Source organism: Ixodes scapularis, unplaced genomic scaffold (assembly GCF_016920785.2).
Source record: "Ixodes scapularis isolate PalLabHiFi unplaced genomic scaffold, ASM1692078v2 ptg000890l_1___fragment_3__unscaffolded, whole genome shotgun sequence".
Taxonomy (NCBI): Eukaryota; Metazoa; Arthropoda; class Arachnida; order Ixodida; family Ixodidae; genus Ixodes; species Ixodes scapularis.
Genome location: NW_024610065.1, coordinates 26,840 through 47,151, shown reverse-complemented (window position 1 = coordinate 47,151; position 20,312 = coordinate 26,840). Strand labels below are relative to the sequence as shown.

Sequence of the window (20,312 nt, the reverse complement as noted above, 5' to 3'; positions counted from 1 at the left end):
TTGCCGGATTAGATTGTGCTGGTATGTCCGTTTCGTAAATAGAAAATAGGATAAAGTTCGCTTTCATTCTCGCATCTCTGGTGTACAGCTGGAAAAGTTCAGTGGGCAGAACTTCATTCTGGTCTTGTGTTTCAGCCTTTATATTCCATTTCATAAGATATGTGCGAGGTAAAATTAATTTTACATAGATTTTATTGGGCCGTGCAGACTGCATACTAGCCATTAGTTGGGATTATTTGCAGCAAGTAGATTGCACTGTACTTCTCTACTGGTGTGTCGTAGTGACTGCTTGTTTAGATGGTCATGTGTGTTTTTTTTCTATTATGGTTTTGGGGATTGTGTAAGTTCCCATTTTGATCTTTGTTAATACTCTCTTTGATTGCAACTTCCTTTTCTTTTGGAAATTGTTTCTGCTTTACACATATGTGAAGCGTGAAGGAGATTGAGATCAGGGTGTCTACCAACCAGGCAAGCCTTAAATTCTCAGTTAATTTTGGATCACCTGGAAAGGTCAGGGAATTATCAGGGAAATTGTCAAAAGCTTGGCTAAATCAGGGAAAGTGACCAGTAAAAGTGGCACGTTGGTGCGGAACGAACGCCGGCGATCAGGTGTCGCCACGACTCTGCTGAATAGCATTGCCCAAAATGTCATCTTTCAAGGAAGGAAGAGCTAGGGAATCTTATCGAAATAGTCAAGGAAAACCTGAAAAATCATGAACTTTGAAAGAGGGCATTTGGTAGACACCCTGTAAGATGTACCTAATTAGGCAATACATATTGCATGCCAAGCCTTGGTGGAATCATTTGTGATGAGTGCGTCGCAGGTACACTGGGCATCAGTCTGCTTGTAGCAGTCTTTTGTCAGCCATTTCATGTGTGCTTTTTATTGTAGTGGTAATGTTAAAACTTGAATGTTTCATATTAAGTGTTACGTGAACGTGAAACCTGTAGTAGTCCGTCGGTTGGCTTTCAGTTATTATTTTGGTCATTATTGTTACTTAAATCAGCAGGAGCAAGGTATGTTTCATTGTGCTGTGCAAGCTGTGTTAGGTTTATTTAATGACTATGTCGCAAACTGAGTAGGTCTATACTATAGTGGCAATCTCATTTAGGCATTTACTTGTCTGTTTTTTTCTCATTGTGGTCATCGTGCATCTCAGAATTGTTCTGCTGAACTTTTTATTTACATACAAATCGCATTAGATCAAGGAGCTTTGATACTGCATGGCCAGTTTTTGTTTTTTAGTATTTGTTGCTGATGCTGCATATGTTCTATGTGTGTGTGCGCCTTGCGTGGAACTTGCTTGAGGATACAAAATAGGCTTTCAATCAAATTGAAGTTGTAATTCCAGTCGTTTGATAAGATTATCATGCATGCCATAATGTGCTCGTCATATTTTTGTGGGGTGTACTGTTTGTGAATCATTGATACACGGTGCTTGTGTTTTGTAGTTTTTGTAATTATATACGAGGCACAAACTGCCCATTATATTTCTTTTTGTTGCGAAAATAAACTTTGCTGATTACTTCCAGGTGGTTTTCTTCTGGGTGCCTCAAACCTACATAGGTTTGCTGGCTTGTAAAGTGAGTGTTAACTGTATATCGGTACTAGTAGCGCACCGGCGGAGGCGGTTGATCTGTCAAACCGCGTTCGGCTTTGGCTAGCAGACGGCGTTCGTAAAATGGCGTCAGCTGTTGCTGGCTTCACGCGGCGGTACGTGCGTGCTTCTATTCATTCGGCGTTCATTGCCATGGTGACGGCGAGGAAAGCAGACGAACTTTGTGTTGCGGAAGAACGCTGCGGCGTTGTTCCGCAACGCCGCAGCGTTCTTCCGCAACACCAGGTGCGTTCTAAGGCCCTTCCCGCATGCATTTCTATGGGCGGAAGGCGGCAAAAAAGAGTTCGAAATAAGAACTTAACGCAGAAGGCTGCATTCCTCCAGCGCCTCATAATTTGACGAGCCTTAAACGAAAAACGGGTTTTTTGGCCATCCCGCGTCCTGTTTTTTTTTTAATCTGTAACATCCCTTAGCAAAAAGAGGCCGTACTTCAAACGAAGTTGAAATATATTTAGTACGAATATTCATTTTGTATTTATTCTGTATTATTTTGGCCGCATTCGAAATACGCGCGTAAGGTATTCAAAATACATTATAAATATGACTAAAAAAATATTTTAAATATACCAAAAATATTATCCCTTCACACTCAAGATGCCATTTGTGCATTAAAAACCGGTTACACAATTCTTTTTTTTAATTTTCGATTTTGTCAGCAAATGGTGTCCCTGTGGTATTTGAAGGCACTACTAAATACATCTAAATACTACTAAATACATTAGAAACGAACGCAAACACAAACACTATGACGCACTGAACAGCTCATTCACAGTCCCATTGACTGCTCTAGAGCCTATAGCCTACATATTGAAGGTAATCATTTTTTCGGTGACCACCTCTGCGCTTATTAAGGTTCCAAGTATTCGATCTTCTCCTCGGGAGTCTGTCAAAGGGGAAACAGTGTTTTGAAGTTCGTGGACAATATCTCTTAGTAAAAGGCATTGGTACAACTAATAACAATTCGGCGCAGTCCTTGAAACAATATCCACACGAACGGCTCATAAAATACATCTTATTGCTTCTCTGCGTAGCACCACTCAGGACGAAGCGAATCAAAGCAGTATCTTCACTTTAAAATACTGTAAACGACTTTATTTTCGTGAGGACCTAATTCTCGCAAAGTTCGCGAATCACCTATATTCCGAAAAATAGGTCCCGTGAACAATTCCGGCAAAATGTAAAAACATTAAAATCTATAATGCGATCCCAGCGCGTCGCGAAAATTAGAATTTGCGAATTATTCCAAAACTCCAACTTTGACATAAATCGCAAAATATTGAGCCCGCGAAAAAAAAAATATTTTACAGTAGTTGTTTTGCCTTTCCATTTTAGTAGTTGACAATTTAATATGGTAGTTAATATCACTATATTAAAGTCACTATTCGCATCACGTACAATGGTGAGTATACACGTTCAGTGAACTAACATTGTGCTAACAAAACCACGCCAAACGTATCTGTTCACAGCGCCTGCTGAAGCTTTCCAGCATCAGCAAATGTTGTGGTTGTAGTTCCCGAACCCCGTTTGTGATTGGTGTGCAAGAAACTGGTCAGGTGTGTTCTTGATAGAAAAAAGGAAACAATACCATAAACTGGGCTGATTTATCAGTGCGATGCTCCGCAATTCAGTTGACAAACTAATCAAATGTTGTATTTAGGCGCTTCAGTGTACTCCATACCTGCTTGAAGTGAACTTCTAGAAGGGGAGCTTTTCAATATTTTGGTAGTTTAAGTCAAACTACCAAAGTATTGCAGTCAAAAGGTACTTAGAGTATAACACAACAGTATTTACGATTTTCAGGTATTTTAAGAGTATTCTGCACGTATTTTTGATTGCTCCATTTTTTTAGGGTTGGAGTATATTTTGCATGAATTAAATAAATATTTCAAGAAATATATGTGAAAGGTATTTTGTGCCTATTAATTTAGTATTTACATATTTCAAAACGCATGAAGGGAACTTCAAATGTAGTTTAAGTAAAGGTATTTTAAAATGATTTTTTAGAAGTATATTTTAGTACTAAGTAAAAAAAAAGAAGTTTATATTTTCGGTCTATTTTTTGTGTACTTAAAATTATGAACTGTATTTCAAATACACTCAAACTAGAATGTGGTATATTTCAAACGTATTAGTTTTCGCTAAGGGATGGGTTTAAAGAATCAAACTGCCCCGGCGTTGCGTCTCAAACTGCCACTCCTGTAGACGCGCATCATCTGGTACGGACCGCGAGATCACAAGATAAATACGAAAAAACATTTTTAACGCCGCCGAAGACGCTGTTTCACGTGTTCCAAAGAAAAACCGAAAAAAAAGCGTCGGAAAGCTAGATATTTCGGTGTCATTGCGCAGAGATAAGAGTCGCGTCCCTGGGGGTGTCATTAATCCGGCACTTTCGATTGTCTTGCGACATTATTTCTTCAGAGCTACACTCCAAAATAAAGTATCAGTGAAGGTGCTATAATTAGTGCGAAACCCGGTCAGGTGAGTTTGTAATATCCGAAATGAGGGCGCCACAGTTTGTTCAAGTCTTCAGCTTAAAAAGTCTTTCTCAGGTTAAAAGTAAGCAGATTCTATTTCACTTAATCTTGCTTTGTATTGTTTTTTAACGTCGGAATTTAGACAGTCAAGAAATAGAAATACCTCGCCGGCACAGCCGATTCACGCAGGACACTTTGGACAGTCAAGCAGAAACGGCGCCACGTACGGTATGTCAGGATAGCGTCGGCGCGACCCATCCCATTTTTCAGATATTGGCTAGACCAAAATAATATCGGCACAATCTTTCCGATTTAATTCCATAACAGCGCAATAGTGTGTGCTGCCTAGGTTGTATTAGGGTGCCAACATGTCTGTCTGTCTCAGGGTGAAGACATCCATTGTTGCCCTGAATGTGCCAGCGCGTAACGCTCTCGCGCACACTCGGTGCGTGACTTGGGCGGTAAAATGGCATCTATCTATTAGCCAAAGCTACGCGCTCGAGCTGAGCGACACCGGTTTGCGCGCACTTAAAAATGCATACAAAACGATTGGGAGGAAAATTGGCTGAGATGTCACCACTCAAGCAAAGCGCGTGTGTGTATGAAGGCACTCTAGGTTGTATATTTACACGTCTTCACTAATTTTTTTTTTTGCGAGCGGATATGGTTTTTTTTATAATCAAGGTTTAACCGATAAAACTGATGCACGCGCGAAACGTAATTTTAGGCTCGTGTCGAACGAAGAGTTCAATAGGAGTTGCAAAAACTATTATCTAGCACTCCCTAATCATACGCGACTCCGTGTGGCTATTAATTACACTCGATGTTTGTACCTCATACATCAACAACAGTTCGACCAAAGCAATAAATCTGAACGGCTATGAAATCATGGGTGCATTCGACTGCATCACCATTACGCCCCTTTCACACCGTGTGGATGAAGGGCGTAAAATTCGCCCATACACCCTTTTTACACGATTTCAGACACCATCGCTGCAAGTGGGGCGTAAAGAGGGCGTGTAATGGGTGTAAAACGTCAGCACACCCTTTTTACACCCACCGATATTCAGATATCGTGTAAAAAGCGTGTAAAAAGGCTGTTTTTCATCACCTACACCCTTCCTACACCCTTTTTACACGATTATGGGTGTTACAATGTTTAGTGTGTGGATGCCGCGGTAACGCGGCACGCATTCGATTCGTATGATGCACGCTTGATCTGAGAGTTGCTGGCCTTAGAAATGCATAAATAAAAACGTAACAAACACAACAGAATTTCATCTCACCTAAAATTTGTGCCAGAGACGAAGCACCCTCAAGATGTTTTCTGAAAGGTCAACGAATTTAAGGTTTTTGTGTGAGTCCACTGCTCTAACCGTGAAACTGCCGTCGCTATTTCTAGCGCTTTCGTAAGTGGGGAGAAAAGCCATATATATATATATTTTTTTAACAGTGACCTTAGCGACCGGAGCCCAGAAAACGACATGGTTGGCTAAATTGGGAGTTGTTATGTTTATTAAGATTCTAATAACAATAAAGAATGCACAACCTTTATTGCCCTTTTTTTATTTACTACCGTCTTTCAATATGCTTACATTTGTGCGAGTAGAGAATAAATAATTTGATGGTATTTACACTTCAATACCTTCTGAAGTAGAAGCTCTCGGACCAAAATAACACTCACTTGGCAACTTCACTCCCGTAGCGAGAATGCTGCCGATAGCCGATAGGACGTATATAGACGGCGGCACATTGTTTACACGGCGCTCGGCAATGACCGCGTTCCTGCGCACTTCGTCGGCTAGCGGCTGTTCGTCACACGTGATGCGTTCAATCAGGTCCGTCGGATCGCCTTGATTCTGGGAATATTTGCGCTAGCGCTGGGCTCCGAGCGGGTCTCGCGCTGATTTAAGACAAGCGTCGCCATGAGTGGATACACCGGAGACCTGAGCGACAAGCAGCAGCATTCTCTCGACGAGGCAAGTAATTGTGTTTTTGTGGGGTTTTTGGCGTTTTTTGTTAAAGAAGGGATTCGGAAACGGGTTGTCGGATTGAAATTAAATGATTTTGTGAGCTCAAATAGTTTTAAATGATTCGCGTCTCGGCAGAAGGGAAGTCTTAGATATAGCTTTGTCAGACCTTAATGTTAACATTTATTGTGAAGTATTTATTATTCATATCATCTCAGAAACAATACATTGAAACTACGTGTTTGCCTCAATAAGAGACGAGCCTTGGGTTTGCTGTCTGGTTAAGGGACAATATCAATTCGTGTCATTACTGCACTGCTTTTATAAATGGATAGGATACCGTTAGGTACATAAATACCTGAGTGAATTAAGGAAACTATTTATTGTGTTACTTCAAAAAAATATGGTTTGGAACGAGTTAATCAGTTTTGACAGACTCGATTCTCTTTCGTATCTTATTTAATGTTGATCCAGGTTAACTCTCTCGGAAATGCGCGTCACTTCAAAAATATTAAGTCAGTTAAATCAACTAAATAACACAACTAATGACTGATGTGTATATTAGGAGCACATAATTGAAACTATTAGTTTTATTTAATGGTAGTCTGCCAAAATGACATATAATTGTGCAGCAAACATTTGTACCCTCTAGGCGCTCAAGGCACTGCACAGATGCATCTTATTTCGATCGCTTTGAGATGCGCATAAAACTTAAAGAGGAAGGTTTGAAATCTAAAACAGCAGTCCTATACTCATTTGCGATTTGAATTCCTCGCATTACAACCTCCCAAACGACAGAACAATCGACAGAGGTTTCAGAACATTTTGCAGTCAGTGAAGTGCCATTATATTTTTATCCTCAAGACGGTGTTTGCTCATTCCTGTCTTTGTAAACCTCTAATGGAAACAACCAAGCTCTGTATTATGGTCCAACGTTTTTGGATGGCCATGCTTCGCTGAGAAGCAGGTACGAATTTCGCCCGTAGATACAAGATCAAAGTCTTTCGTTAAGCCCACTTGAGATCTCAGCGGACAACAACAAATGGTAGCTTTGTGAGCGAGACTAAGTGTCAAGAGCGCTTTATCATTCCACCCGATATGCGCTATCGCATGAAGCTATCTAGCTTACACCCGGCAAACTCGTCCTGCGAGTTGGCTTTCCGTCAGGGGAATCGGTTGCCGAGTGGGCTAACGCGTTTCAGCTCGGAGCGTAGAGCTAAAGCTTGTTCTGGGTACCTGCTGGGTTCGATCCCACAAACCCCGCCCGTTTCGATCTGGATGAGTTTCGTACGGGCACGCGTTCGTGTGTTCACTACTGCGTGATTCACGTTAGAAACCACAGGTTAGCGGTTGTACTGCACTGGCTAAATTTCTCACCTACAGCTAAGCGACCGGTCACCCGTTGAGGCGTACCAATTAAAGCAGTGTAAACATATAAAGCGAAACAATTTTTTTCCCTCAAGAAATGGTGGAGGGTCTCAAGTGACTCTATAGTGTTTACGAAGTCCTGAGCCTAAGTAAGTGTCGTTAAATAATTTATCATCCCCCTTTTTAGACACATTGAGACCTTTTTTTTTCTTAATCCAACCGATGAGATAAAGGTGTTTAACATTTTTAAGACTAAAAATTAAGAAGAGTATTGCACTAATAAACAACAATTAAAACCGGTTAAATTTTTAATGAATCTAATTGCCTCACATCTAGCACATATACATAGAACTTAATATTATCATCTGGTAAGTTACCCCCAGCTTGATATTTGCTAACGTCACCGTTAAACACAGAGAATGCGATAAGCATGTTTTAAATAATTACAGACCAATATCGGCGCTAACAGTCTTTTTCACGGCACTTGAAAGAAATATTCTTACACGCTTTGACCAGTCTTTGTGTAAATGTTCTGTACTAACAGACTCTCAGTTCGGCTTTCGCGAAGGTAAATCTACAGAAGCCGCCTAATTATTTCAAAAAATAAATTATACTAAAAATATAGAAATCGTTTGACATTCTAAATCACGCAATACTACTTATAAAACTCAGTCGGTATGGTGTCCGTGGCGTACCACACGCTTGACTTCAGTAACATCGAGCCAATGGGAAACCGTGAGTAGTTATTGACAGTCCTTTCTTTTCTTTCCAAAAATTTATTTCCGGTGTACCGCAAAAAAAGTATGCTTTGATCCTTTTTATTTAATCTCTAATTAATTATATATTTCTTATCGACAACCAAGTGCAAACATTCTTGAAAAAAGTGAAAGCCGTTTACAACTCCCTGTAACGCCGAATTAGAGCGCACCTCTTGAGGAGGAGGGAAGGGTACTGGGGGGGTGGGTCAAGTGACCTGGGGGGGGTCACGTGACGTCGGGGGGAGCACGTGACCTGGGGGTCACGTGACGATGATGATGTCATCCGTGACGATGACGAAGCGAATAACGATGACGTCATCAGTGACGTCACTGATGACGTCATCAGTGATGATGACGATGACGATACGGATGCCGGTGACGTTATCAGTGACGCCACTGATGACGTCACCAGTGACGATGACGTCATCGGGGTGGTCACGTGACCTTGGGGGAGGGGGTCACGCTACCTCAAGGGGGGGGGGGTCACGTGACCTCGGGGAAGGGTGGGGTCACGGGACCTCGAGAAGAGGGAGGTCACGTGACCTCAGGGGAGTCACATGACCTCAGGAGGGGGGTCACGTGACCTGGGGGGAGTCATGTGACTACCCCCTTCGAGGTCACGTGACCCCAGAGGGGCTCGCGCGGTGCATTATGGGACAATTCTCATAATGCACCGCGCGGTTACGCCGACGGCGACGGCGACGCCGCCGCTCAAGCCGGTAACGGGTCCCTAAGAGCTGCGCTCTAAACCCGGAGACGACGGACGAAGAAGGGGACGGAAATAGAACGTCTCAGAGGCAGCTAAATTTTATTGACACAACCGTTTATATATCATCTCTCACACACTAGTCTCCCAGAAATTGCACACGTTTTTGTGGCGTTCCACCACGGTACATCTTGTCATGACCTCAAATCAAAGCAACGACCTCATCTCGTACACAGTACAACACAGACATCTTCCGGAATTTGCACACGTCATTGGAACGTTCAACCACGGTACAGACCTCATCTTATAAACAACAATGATACAGGAAACAAATCAAAGCAAAGATCCTCCCTAAAGACCTAACCAAGCGTTCCCTCGTGGATCTGTTCACAGGCACCGCACACTCGCCTCATGAGGCGCACCACCTGATCATCAACAACAACAACAAAAATTACAACAGCCAAAGCTTTTGGGTCACTCTATTCAGTGTTATCGACAGCTGACTGATACAATATCCCACGAACATAATTCTGATCGTCTTCTCCAATACTCTTTTTGCATAATCCTTTTCTTTGCTTAAGACCCTTTTACTCATTCTTCAATCAACCGAGTACAGCTGGTTATATATGCGGATGATACGAGAATGGTTCTCGCTGTGGCCGATGCTGATATACTGTTGGGTAAAGCCAATTCTTCTCCAAAAAATTTTACATCGTGGTCTGAGAATAACGGTGTTGAGATAAACACAATGAAGTTCATAGCAATCTTGTTTAAGTAAAAGAATAAACCAAATTCCATATATCCTACACTTTCACTGGATACATAATCAATCTAACTAGTCCAAGAACATAAACCATTAAGCACATTTTTTAGAGCGCAGCTCTTAGGGGCCCGTTCCCGGCTTGAGCGGCGTCGCCGTCGCCGTCGCCGTCGCCGTCGGCGTAACCAAGGTCATCCCAAGGTCACGTGACCCCCAAGGTCACGTGACACCTCCCAAGGTCATCTCAAGGTCACGTGACCCCACGTGACTCCCAAGGTCACGTGACCCATCGAGGTCACGTGACCCCTCCCAAGGTCATCTCAAGGTCACGTGACCCCAAGACCCCACGTGACCCTTTGAAGGTCACGTGACCCCCGTCACGTGACCCCTCTGAGGTCACGTGACCCCCGAGGTCACGTGGTCTCCTCCCCAAGGTCACGTGACCCCCAAGGTCACGTGACCCCTCCCAAGGTCATCTCAAGGTCACGTGACCCCCACGTGACCCCCAGGTCACGTGACCCCTCTGAGGTCACGTGACCCCCCTCCCCGAAGTCACGTGACACCCCCCCCCCCCCCCGAGGTCACGTGACCGCCCCCCGGAGCATATTAAAGAATGAGGGGAGGAGGAGGGGTCTACTCTCCCCTCAGTACCCTTCACTCCTCCTCCTCAAGAGCTGCGCTCCAATTCGGCGTTACAGGGATTTGTAAACGGCTTTCACTTTTTTGGAGTAAATGACCTGGGACTACCATGTGAATTATTTGATAACTAAACTCTGTCGGGTGATTGGTTTTGTCTCTAGGTGTTGCAATATTTGGCGCCTCAACATTATACCTGAAATGTAGTATGCATTTTCAATTCCAATTAAATTGGTGCCATTTGGTTCATTTACAAAAATATATTATTATCATTATTATTATCTCGTATAGGCTACTACAACACGAACAAATATTAAAAATATGCGTTATCAACAAAACAAAAATATACGATTTATGGTCAATGTTCCTTATTCAGACCACACCGTACCTTTAATTTCAAAATACGAAATAATTCCTGTTGAACGCATGCATGAGTACCGTTTACTTTGTTCTTTTCATTTGTCATCTGCATCTTTCATAAGATTCTTTTACACTGCTACACTGCTTCTGAAATTACAAAGCATGAGAGTTACGTCTGCCTACACCGCGGATGGGCATGGGTTGCCCATCCGCGGTGTATGCCCATACAAACTACAATTTTCAATCCTTACATTACAAAGTATTCCTCATTTTAAATAAATGCTTTACAAACAACGTAAAACAATAAATGATCAGCAACCAAGACTTGCGATCTTTTATCCTCGTTGCTTAAATCAGTGTATTCTGTCATAATTTTTTTTTCATTTCATACATTACATGTCCATACTAACAGAGTGTATTGTACCAAGCTGTTGCCAATGCAACGAATCCTGGAGGAAAGCTCATCGAAGAAGTGCTTACACACTTTTGTGCGGATCCGGAGAAGAAAAACTCACGAGTCTTTTCATAGACCCGGAGAAAAGTTCACCACGAAATAAATTAAACCGTTATTATTTACAGCAGGTTCATAGGTATAAGCGCCTCTCACGCAGGCAGTACGCTGTGAAGCAGAGTTAGCGCGAAGCGAGTTTTCGCATTTTACTTAGAGAAGGAGTTGATCAGCGTCAAACGTTTATCGCATAAGTTTGTTCCTTGAACGAGCAATTTATGCCGTATTAGTAGTTTTAATGGCAACCACAAAAAATGTAAAACAAAGCCCATCGTTCGTTTATGTAGGCAATGTAATGGCGTGTACAGACTTCACATTAAGTAGCTCTGCACCTCCGAAGTGGACAAAATATAATAACAGTAAACAAAACAGATAAACAAATAAAGAAATACTGTTTGATTTCAATCAGACAAAATCAATGCAGCTAGAAATATTGATTCTTTATGACTATATGCATTTTTAAACACTGCGGGCTTTTTGATCAAGTCTTCCGATTAGTGAGAACATTACAGAAAAAAGAGTTACTGTAATTTTAAGCACTTTTTGTTCAAGAAAATCCCGCCATACTAGAACGAGAACAGCTTAGCTTTTTGTTAGCGGAAAAGCCGTTTTGGCTTTTCTTTTTCGCGATTGGATTCTCCTGCATAACACAACTTTCGAAGTTTTCGTTTCCATCATTCGCGTTTGAAATTAATCGCAAAAACAAAATTGTGACATAACTGACGAACGAAGTCGAAGGTATAAATTCAGTTCAACGCATATATTTTCTTTCAAGTCCACTTCTTTTTTTTTGCTCGTGCTCAATCCTATATAAATAGTTCTTATGTGATGACTCTTTGACTTAAATACAGAACATATGCGCCCTACATTCACCGACTCTAATGCGTACATTGAACGCATGAAATCTTAAACGCGCGGTAAATGAAGAAATATAGTTTGTGACTCTATTTGCGTAAAGCTTTGATTTCAATCATCCAAGTAAAACAGGTCTGATTTATATCACTATTTTAGTCAGCTTTATTTTTATTTTCCATCCTTGCTGTAGCCCTCGTTCCGCCTTTGTGTGTACCAATTTCGCGTGACTGTTACAATATTTAATTCTGATGTAGCCAAGACAAGGATAATACGACCTTTTTTTATTTTCCATTCGAATAAGCTACGATTTGAAGCAACCTCTTCTTGAACATTTGGTAATGCGGTGTCGGTATACGAAGGTAATTTTTTAAAATAAATATCCCGGAATTACTCAAGTTGCAGCTCTCTACACTGTTTTTTTTTAGCGCTGATCGGAATGAATTATTTTATTTTCGTCGAGTGACGCCTGATGTGTTGCAAAACGTTTTCATATTAAAAACAAATTCTGCTTGTGAAGTGCAGATTCACCGCGTGCACATTAGGCATACCAGCATACTTCAGTTGAGTGAACGCTCGAGTCTTGGATTCGTAGGTGAGCGTTTTTCAGCATCCGTAAAAAGACCAGTGAGTTTTGACAGTTTTGGGGTGAGCTTTTCTCCGGTGAGCTTCTCTCCGCCGCCCCTTTCTAACTTTTCTAACAGCTGTTTTTCTGGAACGTTTTCTAGTTTTCCTGGAAAATAAAGCTTTTATTTGATATAATTTGATGTGAAAACCTCAGATTTTCATCCAACAAGGGCTTCTGTAATAAGGTACTTGCATATGTGAGGGCTGACAATTATGAAGAGCAAACACTCCACGCATTTGCGATTACAGTTAGGTGTTTTGCTCGCACGAATAACGCCGGGAGGCATTGCGGCAATTAAAAGTTGCGAAATTAGCACACGTAATGTTTAACCTTGGGTTTTTTTATGAGGAATTTATTCCTCATCGTCAATGTGGTTACTCAATAACCACACTCCTTCTTTTTGACTGCTTCTTACAGATTAGCAAGGTTCTTTAAGAGCAACGTCAAATTTGCATACAAAACATCTGACATTCACGTGAAAAAAGCGGCTTTTTTGTTGTTTACACCTATCTGACTAGACATATTCTATTGTAAAAATAAGCAACGCGAAAGCAAGAGTCTGGCGAATCACACGAAGGATTTTTCGTCTAATCACCGGTAGTATACATGCCTTCTTACTTCGACCTTCGTTGCGGAGGAATACAGTTGAAGTAGCGCTTGGTGTTTTAACTACCACAGCGCTGCAATTGATGGCATAACTCCGGCAGTGCCGTAGAGAAAGCATGCTTTCTAATATATTTCGTTTTACTGAACGTGGTTTTATTCCCTTGCTTCAACAGCTCAAGTATCGTCTCCGTGATTTCTGGAACGAAGAGTTCACGGATCCGTTTCTGCTGCGTTGGTTGAGAGGTAAGTTTCATCGTAATCAAAACAAAGCAAAATTACCAAACGCCGAAAGTGGGTACCCATGCCAACTTCAAAATAAACTAACGAAGGGTATTTGATGCGAAGAAATCCAAAGATATTATAGTGTATTCTAAAGCAGTATATAGATTTTCGTTGTAAAAATATAGTAGACACATCAAACTGTTTTTGGTGATGCTCCGTTTGTGATTCACTGCCTTTACAGTGCAAACAATGTACAGCACAGCTTCACGCATTGGGGTTAATTTTATTTACTCTAAATCATAACTTTCCTTACGCAGCTCGGGACTTCGACGTAAACAAGTCGGAGAAACTGCTGAGAGATGTAAGTATTTTAGCTCATCCACAACGTTAGACTCTTGACCATCATGGGCGAAATTTCGACGACTTCTAATAAATAACTTAGCAGCAGGCGTTCGGTTGGTGTCTTCTATCATGGCTATGGCAAGTCTCGCATATTTCTCGTTTTTATAAATGAATATTACCTTGGGACCGTAACCAACTCCTAATACGAATGCAAGGTACTAAAACAAAGTGCCTTCGGAATTGTGCATACAATCAAAATATAAATCAATCAGTCCACAGACCAATCAATAATCCAATGAATCAATCATGTTTTTTCTACAGATATGGTATATTAAGACACTATGTAAACTTGAGGGGCACAAAGTTAAAATGTTTGACTCTACAAGGCCTCTTCAGCGTTTCCATTGACCCAGGGTGACCAGCCAAACAATCAAAGAATAAGAAACAGACGCACACCAATCGTTGCATTGACGTCACTTTCTCAGACATAATGAGAGAAAGGGCTGCGTGAGAAGGTGGCTTCCGCTGCGTTAAAGAGACGCTATTGCCACCAGAAAGAAGAGCAGACTGACGTCACGTGCCAGCCTTGTATATGTTTTCCTGCACTTTGAAGTTTTGTCGTCTCGTTGAGAAAAGCTAAGTCACCGGATTTAGCTTTGCACAGAGTGGCTTAACCGAAGTTAAAGATGTGCCAAAATAATAGATGGGTCTATAGAACGGTTTTAACAAATTCGCTTTTGTGTGTACAGATTCATATAAAGTTGCAAAACGTATGATGAAGACCGAAACGTGAGTGTGAGGGTATATTAGCATCAGGATACCAATATATTATCTACGAACATGTTTCAACTTCCACAGCTCTCAACCACCTGACATAATCCCTTTTGATGCTTTTATTTATTGAAAAAAGTCTTGTTTTTATTGCGGGAGATTCATAACGCAGAATATCTTCAGAAAGATACGAAGTGAATATTTAGATATTTTGTTTTTAGTTCACTTCAAACATAACCGGACGGAAGAAGTGATATTAGAAAAATCTTAGTGTGAATGAAGTCATCACACAAAATAATATTAACTCAGTTCCTTTTCAAATATCTGCACCGCATCCCACAAAGCTTCAATGGGTTAATATTAATTAACTGATGACTGATGGAGTTCGGCCCCCGGCGGGTTCTTTAAACTGTGAGTTCTGCAGCGCCAAAAAAAAGCAAATTGCGTTCGGGTCATATTCGGACTGCTTTCTGCAGCTCTTGTGACAATGATCCCACACAGTAATTCTTTATTTCGGCAGAATTAAAAAAGAAGAGACAAGTTTTCAGCAAAAGAAGAAGACAAAAAGTATGACACGCAAGAAAGACTTTATGAAAAGATACCCAGCGAAGAAGACACACATTGCGCGTAGCACGTTGTAATCTTACAGATAACGAAGACGGATATATGAACGCTCAGATCGACCATATGAAATTGATGATGTGCTATTAATCAGGGGTGGCCAAACCGCGGCTCGCGAGCCGCATGCGGCTCTTTGGTGGTTCAAGTGCGGCTCGCGGGTCCCTCGTAAGGGGACACCCCCCCCCCCCCCCTTCCCTTTCGCCCCTTTCCCCGTTTCCCCAGGAAAAAAAAAAGAAAGGATTTCAGAATAAAGCACACTGCAGCTTGCACTTTGGCAGCCTTGTACTCCCATACGTACAGTCGTACAGTCTTGTGCCCCCATACGTACAGTCAGACTCTGAACAAAAGTTACGTTTCCCCCCCTCCCCCCCCCCCCCCCCCCCCCCCGCGGCTCTTAGAAGTTCCGTGGTTTTGTGTGCGGCTCTTAGGCCAGGCCAGCCTGGCCACCCCTGTGCTATTTCTTTGAACTCTCGATTTAAGTAACGCTTACTTTGTTACTATCTTGCCTGGTTGGCTTATTGCTTAATGTAGATGCCCCTTGAAACAAAGAATGGTTGATGTCCTTTATCATCAAAAAAACAAACGCCTACCTACCACGTAAATGGTGTATTCTGCGCCACAGAAATCACAATAAGCATTCAACCTGCGAAAATAATGAAGTCAATACAAAAACACACAAGCTCGATCATGTCGACAAAGGCTAATAAGCAGAATGTGTTGAGCGCAAACTACCACCTCGCAGGACCACCTTGCAGAAAGTGGCGTCACGTGAGTTGAGGTCACATGACGTGGTAGGGTGACGTCAATCTTGCTAGATTTAGTGAACAAAACACGAGTGACAAGAGGTTACGTGTTCTTCACGTAACTTTTGTTTTTTCCTCTAAATTTAGAGGGGACGCGGACACCACGTGACAATATTTCCCCTATGTATTTAGCGATGGATTTGAAGGGACTGTCCTACATGAGATACCTTTATTGCAATTCTTCGTGACAAATTTTGATGACAATTTTCGCGTAAACTTCGGCTAATTAAAGAAGTTCTATGCTAAAATGTATACTCTTATCTTTTATGTAAAGCGAAAGAATCCCTAAAACATGACATGCGGACACCACGTGATGAATTCATACGCTGCTACCGGCCGCTTCAGACCTGTGACCCTCATTGCTTTTAGTAGTTCCCGAAACAATATGGTGATTTATGGCCATGAAATATTTACTTCAAACACATAAAATTTAGTGTAAACTGTGTAGACAGTAAACCGCTAATTTTTTAGCGCTTACGTTTTCTGTTTCTTTGCAAGATAAATAGCCTTAAATTGGATGGGCATGATATTGACAGCTCAGCTTAAAACGTAGCGGTTGAATGTGTGCAACGAAGTTAGCGACAAAAACCGTATAAAATATGAACAAAAAGCTCCCTCTGCTGAAGTCATTTGTATTTCGTATTGTTTCTCACGTAGCTAATCAGGTTAACTACTACTCTACTGGTGCTGCAATTCTTGTGTGAGAGTTCGTCATCGAACGCCTACCATTTGGTCCCAGAACTACTTTTGTAGAAAATTACAGTTCAAAAATAAAGTGATCAGGACATTTTTCCTAAAAACCAATAGGTTTGATATTAAGAACAAGAACCGGGATGCACGTGACTTTTAAGAAATCAAAGAGGGCTCGAGAGCAGCGACAAAAATCTATGTATATAAATGTGCCAATGGAGGTTGTACTAGTACCCGTAAAGGCCGTGGCGCAAACTTGAGATGAATTAGTTCAATGTGTTTCTTGTGTTTTCGTTGATGCAAGCATCCAAGCTGAGTTCTTCTTTTGTTTTTATTCTAGAACATTCTTTGGCGGCAACGGGAGAATATCGACTCGATTATCGAGACTTACGAAAATCCAGAGGTGAGCGTGTGTCTCTTTCGAATTAATTTTAATAATTAGTGGTATGTATAGACCCCATCTTCATTTGAGACATGCAATTTGTCCGAAACTTCGCACTAGTGCTTGAGGCGCCTTCTCCCAAACTTTGCATTTATCATTAATGCTTCTTAATGTATACATGATAAACGCTCAAGCATGCAGTACATTAATTAAATATGTGCTGCATGCTGGAGCGTCTTTTATGTACTACATGGAAACAGATTCCTTCGAGTGCTAGAAGTAGAACAGCGAACATTTCACTAAAAAAAAATAATATTTTTATGGCGGACAAAAAAAAAAAACGAAACCGTGTGCGCTTAGTACTTTTTTACGAATAGCTGGTGGTTCTTTATATATAAATTTTTCCATAGGACATAAGAAGAACTGCGAGATTCAAGAAACGCAGCCTTATATTCAATGTTTATTTATCTTCCTTTCTTTGTTTTATATTCCGTAACTTCTGACTTTCAAATGCAAATTTAAGTTCAAATGCAAATTTAATCCAAACAATAATTTAGTCAAAAATTTTAGTGAAGAGACTAATTTCAACACGTATTTACATAATAGGAACTCATTCTTGCGATGTTCCCTTAATTTTATATACGTGTTTTTCCAGCTCGAAGGTAACATAAAGTGTTCCAGTCGACCACCTGGAAAATTTGGTTAATGTCAGCGCTCTCCCTTTTGCCGAAATATATGTCAATGTCCCTTTTTCCCTTTCTGCATCAGGTTAGCATTTCGATTGACCTTGATGACAGAAATTTGGATGCGACATTTTACATTGTGTACAGCTCACCAGATTTGCCGGTCATCCGATTACGCTTTGAAGCTAAGTAAAAACGAAAATGATATTTTAGGTGCTGAGGCTCTACTTTCCTGGCGGTCAGTGCAACCGTGATCGCGAAGGCCGACCCTTTTGGCTCATCCGTTTCGGCAACGCGGACTTCAAAGGTAACATTGAAGACTTCAGCAGCACTGTAACAGTCAGACGCTGTTGGAAGCACTAACACATTACTCTTGGCTGTACATTAACGCAGACGAACAATGCTAGGTTTGTCAAAGGTATTTCAAGTTGCAGTGAACCCGTGAGCCGTATAGTGGTACGAACCAACGAAATCGACGTACAAGCACCTCTGTTGTGCTGTAGGAAGTGTTACTTTCGACAGTAAGAAAGAGGGAGGGGTGCAAATATTTTTAGTTGCAAAAACGTTCCTTGTGTGGAATAATACATTTCTCTGAGTGCTTGTTTATTTTTGTTTGTTCAGAACATAAAACTATTTAGTGTTTGAAGGTTTCGATGTGCCACCAGTCACCATAACATGCACTACCCTGCAGGCTTGACATGTTACGTATACACTTAAGATTCTATCAGGCATGTGTAAAAGATTGCCGGCTTTTACAGGCCTAATTACTTTACGGCAGTCCATCATGGCTTCTCTGCTTTGTCTTGGGAACGTTCTCATTTTTCTATTGTATTTGTGGCCCTAAAAACTCTAAAACGTCCTTAATTGTATTGAATTCAAACAATTTTACCGACTACCTGAGTTCCGAGATGATGCCAGTGGACGAGTTCTCGTAAGCAGTGATCACAATGGACGATCTTCCCTTTTCACGCTCCTCAGCGAAGAGCCAGAGAGTTCCTATTGAAACCTTGACAGGCCAGAATTTCTCAGATCCTAATAAAGCTGCAGGAGCGTGTCACGTTATTTTTTCTTCCCCATATCACTGAGAATGATAGCAATATCAAATGGTACGCTCGAAGCCCCCACCGTAGTCCACCTTATGAAAAACTAAAATAGACAGGCTGGCTCAGCTGCTTATCGGAAAGAAAGTGGTGTCCAAGTTAATCGAAAACATTATCTAGAAGCCGCCACCTTATGTCAAGATATTGCAAGGTGCTTATGGTTGGTGGTGGAGAAGTAGCAGTGCGGGAATCAGTATATTTGTTAGAAAATACCGTTTTTCATTTGACAGTGTACGTTGGATTTTTAACAATCTCATTTAGGAATAAATAAAATCGTGTTAAGCTGTAAAGCAAAAATCATTAGGAACGATATTTATTCACACAGGAATGTTGCAGTGCGTATCAAAGGAGGCGTTGGTCAAGCATGTCACATACATCGTTGAAAAGATCATCGCAGACATGAAGGCACAAAGCAAAAAGGTGAACCCAAAGACAATTTTGACATCGGTGACGTCATCTAAAGATATAACCTGACAGTCATATTTTTAAACCGGTTCACAGATAGGCAGTGTTCCAGCATATAGGAAAGACGCTTCCACAAGTAAAGCTGTAGTAATCGAATTGAACTAAGGAACGTTTGAAAAATTAAAAGTGTGGCGAGGTTCAGTAAAAATCTAAACTGCTTTTCTTACTAGATTTCGTTCCCCTGTAACTTGGTAAATAGCAAAGCTACGGCAGCTTAGAGCCAATCAGAGCAATTGTGGCAAGCACTTGATAGTTTAAAACAAGGGTACAAGGGCGACACCGTAACCCAAGCAGTTAGAGAATAGGAACCGAGAAACACCCCTCTTAACCCGGATCCTCTTTGTGTGTTTCAGATGTCCCTTTCGTCCCCCGAAGGGATTAAGCTGCGGCTCAAAATTTGTACAAAAGAGGGCTTTCTCTGTCTCCTGCTCCTGGCTGTGCCATCACTGCGCGCGACTCGTGAGATAGAGTAAAAGTCACATGTCTCCCTCCGACGCGTTTATTGGCTCCTTGAGACCGTAGCCTTCACCGTTTGCCAAGTTACGGTGAGACCTATGGTCTAGGCCCAGCGAAGAGGCGCAAAAAGAAGCAGGAAGAGGTATAAGTAATAATTTATTCACAATACATATCCATGTATTGTACATACATATGGTAGGGCACGGCAAAAAAGCTGTCCAAGCAGCTCGACTGGTCCGCTGCCCCGTCACAGGTACACAGAGGTGAAGAAAACTAAAGTTATTTTGAATAAAAAGATCCCTTGACAAAAGCACAACAGAACAAAATAAATATCAACACAAATAAAGTGAAAAAAGGTTAAAATTTATGAGCATTGTAGGCTTTCAGCTTTATACAATAGTTGCAAAATGCTTTGAAGAAATGTCTACACTGCGAACTGATTCCGCTTCGCCTAGAGGAAAACTGGGCAACAACAAAACAGCTAATGTATATATTTAAATATATAATTGGCGACGTTTACATGGGCTAT

At 41.4% G+C, this 20,312-nt stretch overlaps 1 protein-coding gene across 1 annotated transcript in view; it reads left to right on the top strand.

Moving 5' to 3' along the window:
- Window positions 1–5,873: 5,873 nt before the first annotated feature.
- LOC115318277 (SEC14-like protein 2) overlaps window positions 5,874–20,312 on the top strand; it is a 35,720-nt gene continuing 21,281 nt past the window's right edge. Inside the window, exons 1-6 of the mRNA XM_040215394.2 lie at window positions 5,874–6,075; window positions 13,422–13,491; window positions 13,788–13,831; window positions 17,038–17,100; window positions 17,976–18,069; window positions 19,188–19,282. Of these exons, the coding sequence (XP_040071328.1) occupies window positions 6,022–6,075; window positions 13,422–13,491; window positions 13,788–13,831; window positions 17,038–17,100; window positions 17,976–18,069; window positions 19,188–19,282 (420 nt within the window). The 5' untranslated portion in view covers window positions 5,874–6,021. The remainder of the gene's footprint in view (window positions 6,076–13,421; window positions 13,492–13,787; window positions 13,832–17,037; window positions 17,101–17,975; window positions 18,070–19,187; window positions 19,283–20,312) is intronic.